Source organism: Malaclemys terrapin, chromosome 16 (genome assembly GCF_027887155.1).
Source record: "Malaclemys terrapin pileata isolate rMalTer1 chromosome 16, rMalTer1.hap1, whole genome shotgun sequence".
NCBI lineage: Eukaryota > Metazoa > Chordata > Testudines > Emydidae > Malaclemys > Malaclemys terrapin.
The window spans coordinates 8734311-8752343 of NC_071520.1; the positions used below are offsets into that span (position 1 = coordinate 8734311).

The window sequence follows — 18033 nt, forward strand, 5'->3', positions numbered from 1 at the left end:
CCAATTAAGACTCCCACCTTTTCATGCTCTCTGTATGTGTATATATATCTCCTCAATATATGTTCCATTCTATGCATCCGAAGAAGTGAGCTGTAGCCCACGAAAGCTTATGCTCAAACAAAGGTGTTAGTCTCTAAGGTGCCACAAGGACTCCTGTTCTTTTTGCGGATACAGACTAACACGACTGCTACTCTGAAACTGATGTAAAAAGTTACTTAGGGGTAAGCTGCACCAAAAGTCACTTTTTACATCAGTGCAGCTTTCCTGGGTGTGTGTGTGTGTGTGTGTGTCACTGTCACTTTTTACACCAGTGCAGCTACATTAGTGCAGCTACACCATTGCTAAAAAAAAACAACAATAAAATACCCCAGGTTCTCCCCCCAATCCCCGCCCCCCCAACAGTGTTGGCAAGCTCAAATATGAGGCAGTGTGGGACCACAAGCGAAGGAAGAGAATGGAAGGAGATTACACGTGCGCATGGGGTCTGAAAGATTCCTGGGTTTTAAGGAGAGACAATAAGTGTAGGAGACTTTTACTTGCAGCAGGGTGCATGATAGTCAATAATTTAAAAAAAAAAAAAAAAAAAAAAAAGTACCCAATATTGAGAGAAGGAAATAAAGAAAGGAGAGAGGGTTGGGAGGAGTGTTGGGAACAAGATAGATTTAGTTAAATCAAACTAGTGAAACCAGTGCGAGCCCCTAATGCAGATACATTAGGGTGCCTTTTCTAGTATAGATAAGGCATAAGAGACAGATTTAAAGATTTAAGGATGCGTAAGGCTTTGAAGGTGAGAACAAATGTTTAGTTGGACGTAGTAAAAAACGGTCAATGGATTCAAGGGAAAATGATGTAATGCAAGTGGTGAGAAAGGAAGATAACTGCAGCTGTGATTTTTGGAATAAACTGCTGTGGAGAGAGTTGTGAATGAAGTGGGAGGCCAGGGGTCACGGTGACTAAGATATGGACAAGGCTTTCAGTAATGAGGATAGAAACAAACGGACTGAAATTAAAAGAATGGACTGGCATCTTAATATTAGACAGGAAGAAGCAACATGATTTAGCAGGAGCTGGGATGTTGAGGGAGGAAAGAACTTACCTTCCTTATTTATTATTGTTGTGCCTATTTTGAAATAGTCACTGCAATACTTAAATATATTGAAAGGTTGTCTAGTTTCATTGTAATTTCTGTATATACCTTTGCATCTTCTGATTAAATACAACTATTGATATTGCAGTAGCACCTGGAATGTGTAAAGTGCAGAACAGACCTATATGAAAATAGTACTGAATTACAGGAGAGATTCCTGTGTTTCCTACAGGAAAGAGTATTCCAGTGGGACTATTTTTCTTTACTTCTGGCTGCACTTCATTGTTATGATGTGACTTGATTTAAGATGCAGACCTAAAGACTTGGTTTTCAGGAATTTCATTAATATTTGATTCTTCCATCTTTATTGGCACCCCTGTTTATTCTGCTATGATCATTCATCTGTACAGTACTCTGAAAGTGTTTCTGATTCTTAGAACATCCTAGACTTGCTGGTGAAATTACCCTGACTATCCCATGGATGTCTGATTTTAAATTTACACTTGTTATATTTCACAGGTTTTGTAATTATTGTCCCTTTAGAAGAAGTCACACTAGTAAATAGAAATGATGTCGTAGGAATAGTTAGAGGACACCATCAAACTGTCTTAGTCCCGTAGCACATCAGCGTATGGATGTTTTATGGCAACACTTCATGTTAATGGTACATTTATGTGCAGTGGGACTAGAGAAAACTGCCTATAAAAATGACACCCCACATACCAAATACTTCAACTGGTTATAATATAGGTTGCTCCAGATCAGCTGAGTATGGAGGACTCTTACAAGCGTCCCATGCAAGATGAATTGTATGGCTGTGCATGTGAGCTGAGATCTAAATCCTAAGGCAATGAGTGGAAAGGGGATGTTACGCGAACACTTATCAGGTCCCTCTTCTGCTTGGGGTTGTCTGTCTTTTCATGGATTTAAAGCCCTCCCCACTCCAGTTTCTATTTGTATGTTCCCTTTTGTAGCCTATTCCTTTTCTTAAACTTCCTTCGTTTTTCTTCTTTTCTCAACTTAGTAATTTTTATTTAATGTCATGATGTCTGTTTCTTTGCAGTCACTTCAACGGTTGTGAGTCTGTCACTAGCAAAGTGGCTGTGCTCCAATTAGCAGGCCCAATATATTTTGTGATCCCACAGTTGCAGAATTTGCTGTGAACCCTCTGCTTGCTGTGCTACTGTGTTCCAAAGTTTATGCATTGTTGTTGTTGTTTTTACATGCCTGTTTGAAAAGTTTTCTTCACAACCATGAGCAATAGAAACTGAGTGTAAACTGATGTAGTTACAGCCTCTGCAAACAACCTGTTTACTACCTGCACTTCACTCTTATTTGGAACGTAAGCTACCAGAGAACATCCCTTTAAATTAGGGGTGGGCAAACTTTTTGGCCCGAGGGCCACATCGGGGTTGCGCAACTGTATGGAGGGCTGGGACAGCCTGGCCGCCCCCTCCCACTTCCCGCCCCCTGATTGCCCCCCTAAGAACTCCCAACCCAACCAACCCCCCCGCTCCTTGTCCCCTGACTGCCCTCTCCTGGGACCCCCACCCCCATCCAACCTCCCCGCTCCCTGTCCCCTGGCTGCCCTCCTGACCCCTATCCACATCCCCACCCCTTGACAGGCTCCCTGGGACTCCCACTCCCAACCCTCCCTGTTCCCCATCCCCTGACCACCACCCCCAGAACCTCCGCCCCATCCAACTGCTCCCCTCCTCCCTGACTGCCCCCCAGCAGCCCCCACTCCCTTACCCAACCCTCCTACCCCCTTACCAGCAGCAGAAGCTCACAGCCACGACACCCAGCCAGAACCAGCTGCACTCCCCACGCTGCCCAGCAGGACTGGTGGGCCAGAGCGCGGCCCATCCGGTGGCATGGCTGCGCAGGAGGGCCCGGGGGCTAGATGCTCAGGGGCCGGGCAGGACGGTCATGCGGGCCAGATGTGGCCCGCGGGCCATAGTTTGCCCACGTCTGCTTTAAATCGCCACGCACACAACTGTATTCCAGATATCGAATACCATTTTCCAAAAGAAGATGCATCTGGCATTCTACCAATGACATTCAAGACCTGATTCCTTCAAGATAGCACAAAATTTCATACCATCCCAGAACTGCCCAGCTGTTTTTAAGAATTGTTATTTAAATGAGACTACTGGTACTGCTGTCACAACTTGTAATCATGTTTGCCATTTATGCGGTGTCTTCAGCTTCAAGTCTGTGGCATTTTTTTCCAAGTATCTTGCCTTTTGTGCTCTCCTGCTCTTTTAAAGCAGAGGGTCTGTGGAGCCTACAGTTCCCAGTTCCTTCTGTCTGAGTTTTAAGAAGTTTTATTTCAGAAGGTCTTTGGCCTGGTATATTGATATTTTCAGATTTTGTTTTTCTTTTTTAATAGCAGTGTTTCTATTTAAATGTTTAGACAGACAAGGTGGGTGAGGTAGTCTTTATTGGACCATCTTCTGCTCATGGAAGAGACAAGCTTTCAAGCTTAGACACCATCGTCTTCAGTAATAGTAGGAAAAAAAACAAGACAGATTTACAGAAAAGTAGCTGAAACTTACAAGTTGCTAACTATATAAGTAAATACCTTCCCGTCCTCACATGATGAACAGAAGTACCTAAATATGCAGCTTTAATTGAAATAGGTGGTTCTTGGATTCCAAACATTAAAAAAACCTCAAAAAAACTTTATAGTATTGTGGCTAATGGCGTCACATCTTTCAGATTTATAAGTCATAAAACTATAATGAATCCAGTGATCAATATTTAGCTGTTGCATCCTAGTAGTGAATGCGTAATTTAATAGCTGAGGTTAACAAAAGTCAATTTACTTCTGGGTGTAAATATCAGTAATCTTTTACATTTAGTGATAGTGTCTCCAGCCCTGCAAACACTTATGCTTAGATTTACACATGTGAATTGAATGGGACTCCTCATGTCCCTAAAGTTCAACATGTGAGTTACTGTCCACAAGATTTTGACATTAAAGATTATTTTTATAATCTTAAAGCTAATTTTGTTGTTAGTGGCATTTGAATCAATATTTTATTGCTTTGAAAACAGTGGCACTTAGTGTGCTAAATGTTATAGCGTCATTTTGTGGCTCAGCATCACCCCTCTGGAAGAAATAAATACAAACTCTAGATGCTTCACTGTACTTTCTTTGCATGACAGAAACATGGAATAGTACATCTTTCATTTGCCATAGAGGGTTTTTAATTTGTCTGAAAAGGAATCTGAAAAAGCTATAGATGGACAATTCTAAGAGGGTGACTTACCACTATTACCCTGAATTGTGTTTTGCGAACTTTATTGTTAACCTGTCTAAACTAGTTCAGGAGTATGCAGTCATTTGGAACCAAGTAGGTTGAGACGTTGTCTTCCTGCTTCCTGTAAGGAAGCAAAACATGAACAGATTGGAACTTACTCTTGTATAGGGAAACCTGTAATTTGTCTCGCTGCCTTCCACATTCTCTCCGTCCTGCTGCCAATACCTAAACCAGAAGATGGCAGAATATCAAGGATTGATTTAGCGCAGCTTGAGCTGTGGGTTGAAGGAGGCTGCTAAGATTTCTTCTTTCTAAAAGAACCTTGCATTTATGGCTTTGACATCAGATAATTCAGTCTGGCCTGTGTGTGGAGCATCTTGTGTTTATCATTAAAATTTTATCTAGTGGTTACGATGCTTGTTTTCTGGGTCAGACCTTGAATTCCTTTTCATTTGAGACAGTGATGTTTGTGGTTACCTCACTCCCAATCAATGTTGTATAGACCAGCCTTTCTACAGTTACTCGTCTCAAAGGATCCACTTAAAGAGACGCCGGCCTTTCAGCCACCCCCAGTGTCTCTCTTGAACATAATTGGAGTTTTTGTTAAAATGTAAAGGTCAAAACTGACCTAAGCAGTAGCTTATCTGTATATGTGTAACTTATAAATTGGCATGGAAAATGTGTTTCACAAATTCTGAATACGTTAGTTTTCAATATATGTTTGACTGTTATGCAGTAAATATCTGTAGCACACCTGAGTTCTACAGCAGTTCTTTCCTCCATCATTACAGTATTCTAAAAATATCCATCACAATCATCTAAGCTAATGTATACCTGCACAGTAATCTCTGCATTAATCTCCTTTGCTAGTATTCCTATACCCTATTGGACATTGTAGTCAGTTGTTAATCACTCCATTTTGCTAGCACAATGAATCTCTGAAGCACAAAAAGTCAAAGCCCTACTTGACAAGTTATTTGGAGTTCATTAGACTGTGGGCTGTTTCTAGGTAAAGGATCCTGCCACTATCACAGAGCACTGTTCTGGTAGTACAACAGCAGTTGTTTTATTGCTGCCTGATAGGCTATATGTGGGATGCTTATGTGCAGGCATCCTTGAACTGTGTTGCAGGCTCCTTTCAACTTTTACATTTACGTTAATACTCACTTTGCTGTGGTGTCTGCCTCCTCTGTCTTTCCCCGCAAAAAAAAACCCCACCAACAAAGAAAACTCCCTGATCTTCCTCTTACTAAGGATTTTTTTTCTCTGTGCAGCCTGACACCATCTGTCTGTGGAAATAGTACTTTCTTTGCCATTGCATTTACTGCTATTGTACATATTTTTGAAAGCTCTACAGACCACTCTTCCAACAACTGGGAAGTGAAGAGATGAGGCCTCTGATGTTTAAATTTCTTTGTGTTGGAGAAGGGGTTGTAGAAATTTTTTATCTTGCGAGGGTTACACATGCTTGTGTGTGGAGAGTTAAAGACATTACTTCACGTTGCGTGGCACAAAGTTTAACTAGGACCGTGACGTATGGAGTCCCTGCATTACATGAAGCACAGGCTGGGTTAGTGTCCAAACGCCACCCAACATCCTGGAGTCGTTCTTTATTTTTAGTTATGAGCAACAAACAAATCTTAGCCTAAACTGGTTATTTCTAGGGTTTGTTCCTGCAGGACATCCGGTCTCACCTCCTAGCTTGTTTGTTGCATTAAAGATGCTCTCTTTTTATCCCATCTGCTCTGCTCTAATTTTTGGTTTTGCTGTAAGGTTCAATAAATGCCTCTCAGAATGCATATTGGTAGCTTGTCGCACCTGAACTGAAGGGGCAGATATGTTTGAAAACATAACAAAGATGTTTCTACAAAATACTTAGTCATTAAATTTGAATACACATTAACAAACAAAAGTTTTAAACTCACTAAAATCCCTCCTTTTAATTGCTCAACTTTCACTCTCTATTCTTGTGATGTCACTATTTCAGTAATTCTTTTTCAGGTGGGGCAGGGTCTGAATGCAAAACTCCCCCCAAAAAACAAACGAACAAAAACAAAGGAGACATTTAATAGACCAAAAAAACTTTCATGTTTTTGTCACTAATTATAAAGAAACAAAAATGGCCCAAGCTTAATATTGTTTCCTTTTGCGGGTCACCTTTCAGAGGGTTGAAAACAAATGACATCACAAGTGCAGATAGGATTACAAAACGTGTGAGGTAGTTCAGGTTACAGGTGTATTCACTTCACTGCCACCTAGTGAAAAAGAGCCTTTCAGGTGAAACTGGCAGGAGAAACCTGAGACTGGCTCTTTGTAGAAGCTCCCACTCACTCCATTTTGCCTGAGCATTAAGCTGCTGCTTTACTCAAAGCTTTTATCAGATTCCAAGGAGAGCATGGCTGTTTTGAACAGCTGTGATGTCTAATATTCCCAAATCTGCAACAGTTCACTTCATTTTGTAAAGCACAATTTTCTCCGGAGGCTAGATTAGTTTGTCCTTGCTTTAAAATTATGTTTAATAAAAGAAGCAAATTCATATATTTCATTTTAAAGTTATAATAACCTTATACCTTCTGGGCTGTTACAAATATAGCCTTTTCAATTAGCGCTTTCTCCTCTGACATCAGCAAGATATGCACATTTTAACACACTAGGTAAGAACACATTACTTCATATCTTCTTAAATTGAGCTATCATGTCTCTCTTGTCCCCAACTGAAGTCTGAGCAATTATTGTATGTTTCTTACATTGTATTTTTGTCCCCTTTTGAAACTATTATGCAGAAGTACCAACAGCCCTGTTTAGCGATACTGTGGCAGTGAGGTAAATACCAGCTATGGTTTCAGTGGCTGTGTGGCAGTCCAGCACTATTAATTAAATTGGTTGTCAGGATATTTTCTTATTCATACCAAGCAAAGATTATACTGCAATAGAAAACTCACATGCTACAGAAGCCTACTCCCTCAAAAAAAAAAAAAAAAAAAAAAAAATTCCTGTTTCTCCTTGGATTTAAAGGAGGAATTATAATCAAATTTTAGAATCAAATTTGCTGTAAAATATTTTTTAAGGGCAGGTTGCTGGCTTTGAACAAGGAATGTCCTGGATGCTATTTAATACTTCTGTTTGTTCCAACTGCCTTGGAATAGGAGCTGCGTGCACTTAATAAATTGATTGAAAAGTTGTTTAATATCAGTAGCTTTTGTAAATATTTCTGCATGCTCTTTTGAAATGCTATTTTGTTACATCCAGTACAGCTTCTCAACAAAAGAACTCTGTGCCTTCTCCAACAGCATGTCATCGGGTGCTATTAGCCCCTATTTTCTAGGGATTGGAACAAAGTGATGCCCACAATTAATTTGCTGGGTACAAAGTCGCACACACTCTGACGCCAAAATGGTCCGCACTTACCATTTGGCCACACACCGAGACATCTGTCTTGAATAATAAGCCACTCAAAAGTAAGTGTGGGATGGAATTGTGGACATTAAAAATGAAAAAGCTAATTCAGCTTACTCTTTTACCAGTTGCAGGGTTTCCTCCATGCGCTGTTCCCCAAGTTTATCTAGAGTTTTTTTAAGTGATGGGACTTACACCATTCCCTTTTCCTGATATTCGGTTTAAATTTCCTTTTCTCATTTTCATCCTATTCTAGTTGTACTCTCTTGTGCCTTCCTAAATAATTCCTCCCCATCCCTGGTGTTTACATCCTTTAAATATCTGAGCATAGGTAAGGATTGGGCATTGTTATCCCTCTGTCATCTAACCTTACTCTGCGCAGGGTCAGAAGACACTGGTACACAGACCCAAGCTATGCCTAAACTACAGCTTCCACTGTTTCTGGTAGAAGTGAAGATTTCATGGTTTTAACTGTCTAAATATAGACAAGGCCATAGAATCTGTTTAATCACTCTGTGTGTGTGTGTGTGTGTGTGTGTGTGTGTGTTGCTTTTTGATGGACTCCTAACTTGTCATAATTTTGAATATATAATTTTGAATATATAATCTGTCACCTTATTATATGGGCCTCGTGGAAGGTAATTGTCCTTAGCAGATTGGGCAAGCACTTTAGTCTGTGTATGCCTAATTTATCTATCTGTAAAATGGGTATAACAGCACTGCCCTACATCGTGGGTCTTGAGGATAAATACATTAAAGACTATGAGGCACTCATCTACTACAATATTGGTGCCGTATAAATAGCTAAGAAGACATAGAGCAATTTAAATGAGCAAGGCTGGGGATTTTGTGGACTGGATTTGCATGTTTAACGGAGTCTTGTTCTCGAAAAGAAATCCCTCCCCCCCCAACCAAAACCGCCCTCACAAAAAACCAAATGCTATGACAGAAGCCACAGAAGCTTCATTAACTTCACGAAGGACTGGTTTAATTACTGTTAGTAGAATAAAGATGAAAGATTTGAGATGTTCAGTGCAGCACGACAATACAAAGTGCTCATTATTATTTAACTTGCTTATCAACAGGCACCTGTTTAAACTCGGTGCTATCACTGTGAATCATTACTTGAGCAAAATTCCCACTGACTTCAGTAAGAGTTGTGACTTAATAAGGATTTCATAATCAGATCTTTTGAGTATTAACAGATGGTCACTGACTGCCTGAAACAAAGTTGTTGGGTTTTTTTTGTTTTGTTTTGTTGATCACCACAGGTATCTGGAAATAGAACAGACTTTGCCTTCTGGAAATTAAACCTAACTGTGAGGCAATTTTTCCTCCCTTTTTTCTTGCTACATATTCTTTAGAGGAATTATGAGAATCGTCAATTGATTTTTTGAGCCTGCTTATCAGAGTTCTGTGGTGTTAAACCATTCAAGGGTAGCTGGTTGCTGTGGAATGATGTACTTGGGGTAGCTCAAATTGAGGATCTATACCAGTATCCTAGAGAAACAGAAAACAAGTGATGGCCTATATGACCTATTTGTTTGGAGTGAAAATCTGTCTTGCCAGCACTGAGAACATTAAGAAGGAAACAGTTTGCCTGCACTGTTGCCATGGACTGAATGAATAAATTCACTACTGTTTTGAAAATGCTTCTGGTAACAGTTTTTCTTTTGTGTATTTGTTAGCTTATGTATTAGTTGCAGTTGTACTTTGCACAAACACTAATTAGACAGCCATCAACACTGAGGGCCAAAGGCTTACTAACAATGCAACTGTGATAGCAGTGTCTTAATTGCTTGAAGGTAATTGTCATTAGGCAACCATAAAGACATCTGGGGCTCTGGAGAGAGATCAGTCTTCCTCCCCCTTCCCCAAATTTGTTCTGGCTCTTGCTATCCAATATAGTTAAGCTTTTTCAGATCTGATTTTGTTTTTGTCCAGTTTCCCAGTTTTTGCCCTTATGAAATTGTCTGCTTCTTCAGTACCACTTCATTAGAACCGTGTCCAACTCCCACACCTCCACTTCCTTCCACATGTGCTGCATTTCAGTGCCCGCTGCTGAGTCAGCATGGAATACCAGCTGAAGCAGGCCACAGGTTTTTTTTCTAACCACCTGTCTTCCACTTTCACCACTATAAAAGAGAGAAAGGAAACTATTGCTTACCTTCTTGTAAAGTTGCTGCCAGTAAAAAGCAGTTAAATTATTGTTTCCTTAAGTAAGCAGATGGGGGAGAAAAACCCTCATTCGTGTGGTGTGCTTTCAACTTTGACTGTAACACTTTTTGTCTTGGGCTAGTAAGTTAGGCCGAGAGTTTTAAAGGTATTTAGGCTTTGCTGCACTGATCGTCTCAATGCCTAACTGATTTAGGAGCCTAAATCCCATTTTCAAAAGAGATTAAATGGAATTTAAACTTCTGAGTGCCTGACTCTTTTGTGATAATGAGATTTAGGTTCCTTAATTAGTTAAGCATTACAGTGCTGATCACAGCAATTCCTAAATACCTTTAAAAATCTGAGCCTTAACTTCTCTGCCTCGGTTTCCCCATCTATAAAATATGGATGATAATCCTTATCTGCCTCAAAGGGGTGTTTCAAGGATTTAATTAATGTTTTGTAAAGTATTTGGATGTAAAGAACATGTTAAATGGCACACGTTCACTATTGCATTAAAAATAGGTTTAGTTAACACAAGCAAATCAAGGTAGGGTGGTTCTTATATGGTAACTTCCTTGGAGGTGTATTACAGACTGCTTTTCAGAATTACGTAATAGCAGTACCAAACATAATATCAGAATAAATAATATAATTATGGAAGGTTATCGTCAGTATATTCTACAATAAGGAGTAGTAGTAGGAGAAAGGCATTAACACATTCAAAGGGAGAAAAGATTGTTTTTTAGAGGTATTAAGTGATGAGGTAGGAAAGGGCTCTTCTGGTTAGCAGGAGTTTCAGAAGCAAAGGCTGTATCACCACCACTGGCAAAGTAGTAGAACAGGACTCAGGAAGTGGGTGCTTGTTGAGTGCTAGGTGTGGCTGGGAATTAGCTCGAGGAAAGGTCCTTAGACGTTTCAACAAGACCACAGAGTGTGAATAAAGTATTTGTGATCTGGAACTGGATCTTGAAATGCCTTGTGATGTTCAAGGATGGGGAGCAAATACAGAATGTTCTGCCACTCTTTAACATAGGATGCCTTGTAGAATAAACTATTTTCAATGGAGTAGGTGTTTAAACGTCTCTGTTTCATGGAACGTGAGTATGAATTTGCTACTGAATTCAACAAAACAGCAAGGGTAAAATAGAAAGCAGGTGAATGATACCCATACCATAGAAAATAGCACCTATTTATTGCTTTATTAAAAATAAATTAGAATTTTTTTCTGGCATAAAGAAGTCCAGATGAGCTTTAATTGTCATCCGTGTTGGCAATCTCATTAGAGAAGCCAACGTGTGAATGGGCTTAAGACTTTCAGTATCTAGTCTGTGTCTAAAGGACTTCATTTTGTGGTCCTCTCTGTTTAGCATAAATCATCAGAAGAAAATTTGCATGAGAACCCTAAAAATTATTGGGGGGGGAGAGAGAATCTTTAATAGATTAATTATAGCATTCCTATCATCTAGGAGCAGATTATTTACTATGCAGTGTACTGTTCTGCTGAGCTAACCTATGGTAGGCGAAACAACCACATGAACATGAAACTTTGCCTTGTGCAACAAATCCCTTGATGTAAAAATGAATTTCTTCTAATACTTGAACAATGTTTATGGAGCTAACATTGAGACTGTATTGTCCTTTAGAATAGCATTAAAGGAAAATTGTTTTAAAAACTCCTTTTCACACTGGAATCTGCAGTTTCACTGTTAAGGAACCCAACACCAATCAGCTATTTTTATTCTCTCATATGTGGTAGCATGTTTTAAGTCCCAGAGTGCTTATCTTGCATGCTGTATAGAGAAGTTAGGCATAGTGCTTATAGGAATATCAAATTCTGTTTTTTTTTTTCCTCCTCTGATTTTGCTTAAACCTTCAGCCTCCCACTCCAGTCTTCTGCACTTTCTTTTTACATTCACACATCTGAATAAGTGCCAACAAGTATGCATTTGTGAGGGAGAGATGCTGCTGTTTTTCCTTCTGTTAAGCATGGAGGTAAATATTCTGCTGCTCGGTGCTGTCAGCTCTAGCAATATGTGATATTTCTTAAAGCTCCAGCTCCTGGAGTAATGTGATTACAGGAGAATCAGACCTTTCATTTAAAAAATAAGATATGTTTTTAACCCTCATGTTTGGGAGGTGAGGGAGGCTTGGAAACCTGAATCCCTAGTGCTCCGACAATAGAAGGGAAATTAAAGACAATGCAGACTTCATTACTTTTCAGATCTCATGATTTAGGGGTCCTGACTTATAATTTTTTAATGCTTGGGGCTGTGAATACTGGCTGCTGCCTGCTTCTCTCATGCAGTGGATGAAGATTTACACACAACTCCAGTGCCTCTTTCTGAAGAGTTAGGATTCTGCTGCTGAAAGAAAAACACTGTAGCATCTGTCATTTGCTGCTTCTGAGTGGGGAAATTCCATTAGCAGGAGTTTCTGTTAGGAGGCATACGTCAATTATTCTGGGTGCCTTGATTTTTGGGTGCCCAACTAGAGTCCTGTTGTGCATGATTACATTCTGGGATGCTGAGCACCCACAACTCCAGTTCAAGACCATGAGAGCTGCAGATTCTCAGTACCTCTGAAAATCCAGCCCAAGGTGACTCGATTTGGACACTTAAGATCAGTGGACAATTTTGAAAGCTTTGGCCTTGGTGTCTTGGGCCATGGAGACGACGAGAGTCATTTCACCACCCCTCCACCTCCATTCATGGATTTGCTGTCTTCATATCTTCAAGGGAGACATTCCCCCGCGCACACAGTCAATCTTGGTCATTTGGCTCCAAGTCTTCTGGCAGAAATGGGGGCAGTGGCTCAAGGAGAGGGTGTGTGTAGGGGTGCTGCCAGTTTTTCTCTGGTGGTGGGAGAAAGTTGCTTGACCCATGATCTTGGTGGAGACCGTGTGGGAGAGGAAGAGAAGCATTTGCTTTCTGTTGATTTATATCCAATCACTTGAGTTGTGTGGAACTAGAACAATTTCCAGAAAAAGGAAAAGCCATCACTTGGTCAGGGCCATAGCCCCAAATGATCTGTCTGATTAAGCTAGAACTTTCTAAAATATTATATTCTGGGCGGAGACTCTTAATGTTACTTACTATTACAAATAGTAGAAAAATTTTTTACAATAGCACATAGCGGCTTAAATTGAGATGGGTGCCCCCTTCTGCTTGGTGCTGTACAAACACATAATAAGTCATAGTTTCTGTCCCGAAGAGCTCATAATCTGTACAGACAGGGTAGGAGAAGGGAAACTATATTAACCCCATTTTGCACTGAGAGATTAAATGAGTTGCCCAAGTTCACTCAGTAAATCTGTGGCACAGCTGGGAATTTCCCAGATCTCACGAGTCTTAGGCCATGTCTATACTTACAAGCTTACAGTGGCACAGCTGTACTGTTGCAGCTGTGCTACTGTAAGAGCACTTGTGTAGCCGCGTTATGCCGACGGGAGAGCGCTCTCCCATCAACATAATCAAACCAGCTCAACAAGGGGTGGTAGCTATGTTGGCGGGAGACGCTGTCCCGCTGACATAGCACTGTGCACACAGGCACTTATGCTGGCAAAATTTATGTTGCTCGGTGTGTGGTGGTGGTTTTTTTTTTTTTTTTTTTCACACCCTGGAGATACAAAAGATTTGCTGACATAAGTGCTAGTGTAGACATGTCCAGTGCCTTAACCACAAGACCATCCGTCCTCTCATTTATCAGTAGTAGTAGTTTTTATGTTTCTTAATTATATAGCAGGAAAAGTGTGTCATGCACTTTATAAACAAGGAGAAGCCAAGTCCTCTGCCCTGAAGAGCTTTCAATCTAATGAAAAATTTTATTCTAAAAGAAACTCCTCTGCAAAAAATTAGGGAGGATGTCAAAATTGATGAGAAAGGGGATTGTCTTTTATTTGTAAAACACTCTCTGCATCTAAAGAAACTTTTTAGAGCTTCTGTTGCAGTCCTACTGTGATTCCATATTAAACACTAAAATGCACCATTCCTTTATTTTTTCCATTCCAGTTTGATACTGCTCTTTGACCAGTATCAAAGGGAGCTGGTGTGGGGGATAGTCCTCTTACATTCTTTCTGCTGACTGTTCCATTCTGCATACAGCATCCATTACTCTCTTCCTCCACACCCCCAGTTTTATGGTTAGTGCCTTAGAACACACCCTATAAAGTCAGGTTCTGTGCCACTCTCAGTTTTGTGGCCTTAATGCATCTATTAGGTATGGCCGGTGTAATCTGAGAGTCCTGTTTGGTTTTTCTGTGTTCTTAAATGGAGTAAAACTAGAGATTGTCACGTGATTCAGCAAGAGAGCTTTCCGTGAGAAGGCAGCACTGCCTGGATTCTAAAGGCAGGACTTAATTGTATGAACAAATCAATTAGCCTTCAGGGACTTTACTTGGGCAACTTTGATGCATGGATGAGGCATTGGAAAGCTTGTGCCTACAAAAAGCATTAGTTTTGAGTGTCAGTCCTTTGTGTGTATAAAAATACTGCTGTTGATTAAAAATTTCTGTACATGGCCTTTGCAGTGAAGGCAGGACTTAAGGACAAAAGAGGGTTGATTCATAAGCTACAATACAGGTTTTGCCATTTATAGTGTGATATAATGAGCACTGATTCATTTGTTTTTTTTTTCCCCTCTGTGCTCATCTCCCTTTACGCCCCTTCTAGAAAGTTAATGTATGTTGTTGCCATATTTCTATAACTACAATGGGGATCACTTTAATAGATTTATTTCTAGATTGTTTGAAAGTTGTAATGGACCTGATTCTGTATTGAACAGTGGTGTAAATTAGGAATAACTCCATTGAAATCAGTGGAATTATGCTAGCATAAAACCAGAGAAAGTGAGAAGAGAATCAGACTCAGTATCTAAGTTGTCTTAGTGATGTTGCCATGCAGTGGACTTAAACAGAATGAGTCCCATTGCTGTGGGGTTTGGTTATAAGGCTCTTTTTGTTTCCTCTCTCCGACTCCCATCTCTCTTTCCCCAAATCTTTTCAAATATTTTTGGAATGAATATCATCCTGCTCTTCCAGATATACATCGGGAGATGTGAGGTTGTGGGACACCCGCACCTGGGACTACACGGCCCCCATCCTGGAACCAGTGCATGGCTCTGCTGATCCTGGACCCCAGCCACATGTCTCCTTTGTGAGGATAAACAGCTCTCTGGCTGTAGCGGCTTATGAGGACGGTAAGTAACCACAACTCTCCTCCCTATTTTTTTTTTTAACAAAAGCTTTACAAAAATGAAGCAGCTGTGCTCAGCTTTTTGTGTGTCTATAATCCTCTGTATACACACACGCTTGCACACACGCTTGCTTTTATGTGAAAAAGTTGGCCAATAACCATAAATGCATTAGGAGGCATTGGAACATAGCACCCATTAAAACTGATGTGTAATTCCTACTGGAACTGCTGCACAGGGTTTGAGTGCCAGGCGGAGATCCAGCCAAGCCGTCTTAAGCAAATAAATTGTTTGCTGTAAAATATTCTTCCTGCAGCCTTGTTTTTCTTAGAGCACCCTGAGGCATGTTTATGGGAATATGGCTAAACTTTCAGTGCCTGGTTAATCAGAATTCTGCATCTTCACTCTTAATTCCCTGGATAGAATATACATAGGGTATATGTAAAGAAAATTTCCTTTACTGATACCGTCATTTTCACTGATGTTGGGTTACAATATGGCTAAGAAGGAAAGTTTCTTTTTGTAAGCAATACCAGTTGCTTATTTTATCATGTACACTTACTTGTAAAATAAAAAAAAAATTGCCTAATAGTGTGTGTAATGGGAATATGACAGGTTTCAGAGTAGCAGCCGTGTTAGTCTGTATCCGCAAAAAGAACAGGAGTACTTGTGGCACCTTAGAGACTAACAAATTTATTAGAGCATAAGCTTTCGTGGACTACAACCCACTTCTTCGGATGCATATGCTCTAATAAATTTGTTAGTCTCTAAGGTGCCACAAGTACTCCTCTTCTTCTTAATGGGAATATATAATCTTAGCAATCTATTCCTGTTTAGGATGTATCAGATGTGTGTGAGTGATATGGAGTTGAGGCAAAGAGTGACTAGACCAAAGAAACATGGTGGCAGGTCATGAAAAAAAGAAGGCTTGGATAAGGTGGATTCAAGTAATTGGGATTCTGCAGTAGGAGTATTCCAAGCAAAGCTAACCACCATTGTATCCTCCATTCTCCATGTAACTTGTGACGTGATTTGACATCAAAAAGACCTATTCCTCTCATCTTGTCAGAACCAAAACCTGTTAAAGTTACAGAGCTCTGTGGTATTAGTGCTAATTTTGATGCACTGTAATGTCACCAGCTGGCAGATGGGAACAAAAACGAAGTATGACAGCCAAATCAAATCTATATATTTATTTTTAATTTTTTTTTAAGAACAAACAAGCAAAACCTCTAATAGAAACAAAGTATTTTGATTATAGTATTTGTTGCAGTGTGAACTCTGTCATTTTTCAGAGTAGCAGCCGTGTTAGTCTGTATCCGCAAAAAGAACAGGAGTACTTGTGGCACCTTAGAGACTAACAAATTTATTAGAGCATAAGCTTTTGTGGACTACAGCCCACTTCTTCGGATGCATATAGAATGGAACATATATTGAGGAGATATATATACACACATACAGAGAGCATAAACAGGTGGGAGTTGTCTTACCAACTCTATCATTGTTTGTTGTCACCAGAAACTGTTAATGGAATATTTCCTCACAGCAGCCATTCTGTTGTGATTAACATCTATAAATTGAGCTTGGTCATTTAAGTCACTGGATATTATAGCATAAGGTGGTTCAATCTCTGGCTTTCTATCTAGTTCGTGCAAGCAGTGAAGAGAGCAGAGTTCTCTGGTTTTATATTAGTTTGTGTTTTAGTCTTTCCAGTGACTAAAAGTCTAATGATCTGTTTGTCTCATGGTCGTTGTGTGAACTGAGTGTTACAATGAGAGAATAAGTAACTGTCATGAGTAAACCTGTATGTCTTAACGCTGCTGGGCATATTGCTTAATGGATTTTGTGACAGGTCAGTGATTATTCTGATTTGAGAACCTCAGTCAAAATAGCTTAGTTTCCATATGCACTAGCATCTTTTATTATTTTGCAGTTGTTTACTAACATGAATGACATTTACAGTTTAGTGGAGAGAATGATTTTTTTATCTAAATGATAAAAACTTCCTGAATTAGTGTGTGCCTTTTGTTGTTCTTTTTCAGCTTTTTCTTCCTTTCGTTTTGTACGTTTGACTAATGTAGAGAAAACAAACACCATAGTGTTGGAGGAGGTGTTGTCAGGCAAAGAATCCATGGCTAGCAGACTCCTTGAGATAACATCAGTTTCTCCCAGTTCAACAGAGCTCAAGCAGTGATGTGCCTGACATCTGATTGCATGGAAGAACTAACAGGCAGATTCTGCTCATTCAACATCTGCTGATAGCACTATGTATTAGTGACCTGGGGGGAGGAATAGCTCAGTGGTTTGAGCATTGGCCTGCTAAACCAAGGGTTGTGAGTTCAGTCCTTGAGGGGGCCACTTAGGGATCTGGGGCAAAATCAGCACTTAGTCCTGCTAGTCAAGGCAGGGGGCTGGACTCAATGACCTTTCAAGGTCCTGTCCAGTTCTATGAGATAGGTATATCTCCATATATATATTTTTTATTACAGTTCAGCAGTTGCTAATAGTTCCTAAGGCATAAGAAATATAGCAAGCAAAGGGTTCATCTTGTATGGAGGCTGTCAGTAATTTGTGCCTGCATGCTATGGTATACTCTGGCTGTGACTGCACTGAAGAAAAGTTGAATTGAGAGTCCTGGTGACTGCACCCCTGGGGTATTCAATGGGAGTCAACCACAGAGGAACCAGATGCAAGGAAAGGTAGATGGAAAAACTGTACTGGGAGAAAATGTAAGTTCTATCCTCCACTGTCTGTGCCTAGTAGGCACACTATATGTACACCTGGGGCAATGAGATTTGGCAACTTGATCCACAGTTGTGGTTTTTGAATTCCAACCCACTGGCCTCGTATTTCTTCTTCCTTGTTTCCTATTGTCAGCATTGGCAGTCCTCCAATTTGATTTTACCGCTAATTGTGTTGCACGTTACCGTACTGAAATGA

General features: G+C 40.1%; 1 protein-coding gene across 1 annotated transcript in view; it reads left to right on the top strand.

Moving 5' to 3' along the window:
* Positions 1–18033, top strand: part of FBXW8 (F-box and WD repeat domain containing 8) — a 68314-nt gene that overhangs the window by 19450 nt on the left and 30831 nt on the right. The window contains 1 exon segment of the mRNA XM_054006715.1: positions 14942–15099. Within this exon segment, the coding sequence (XP_053862690.1) occupies positions 14942–15099 (158 nt within the window).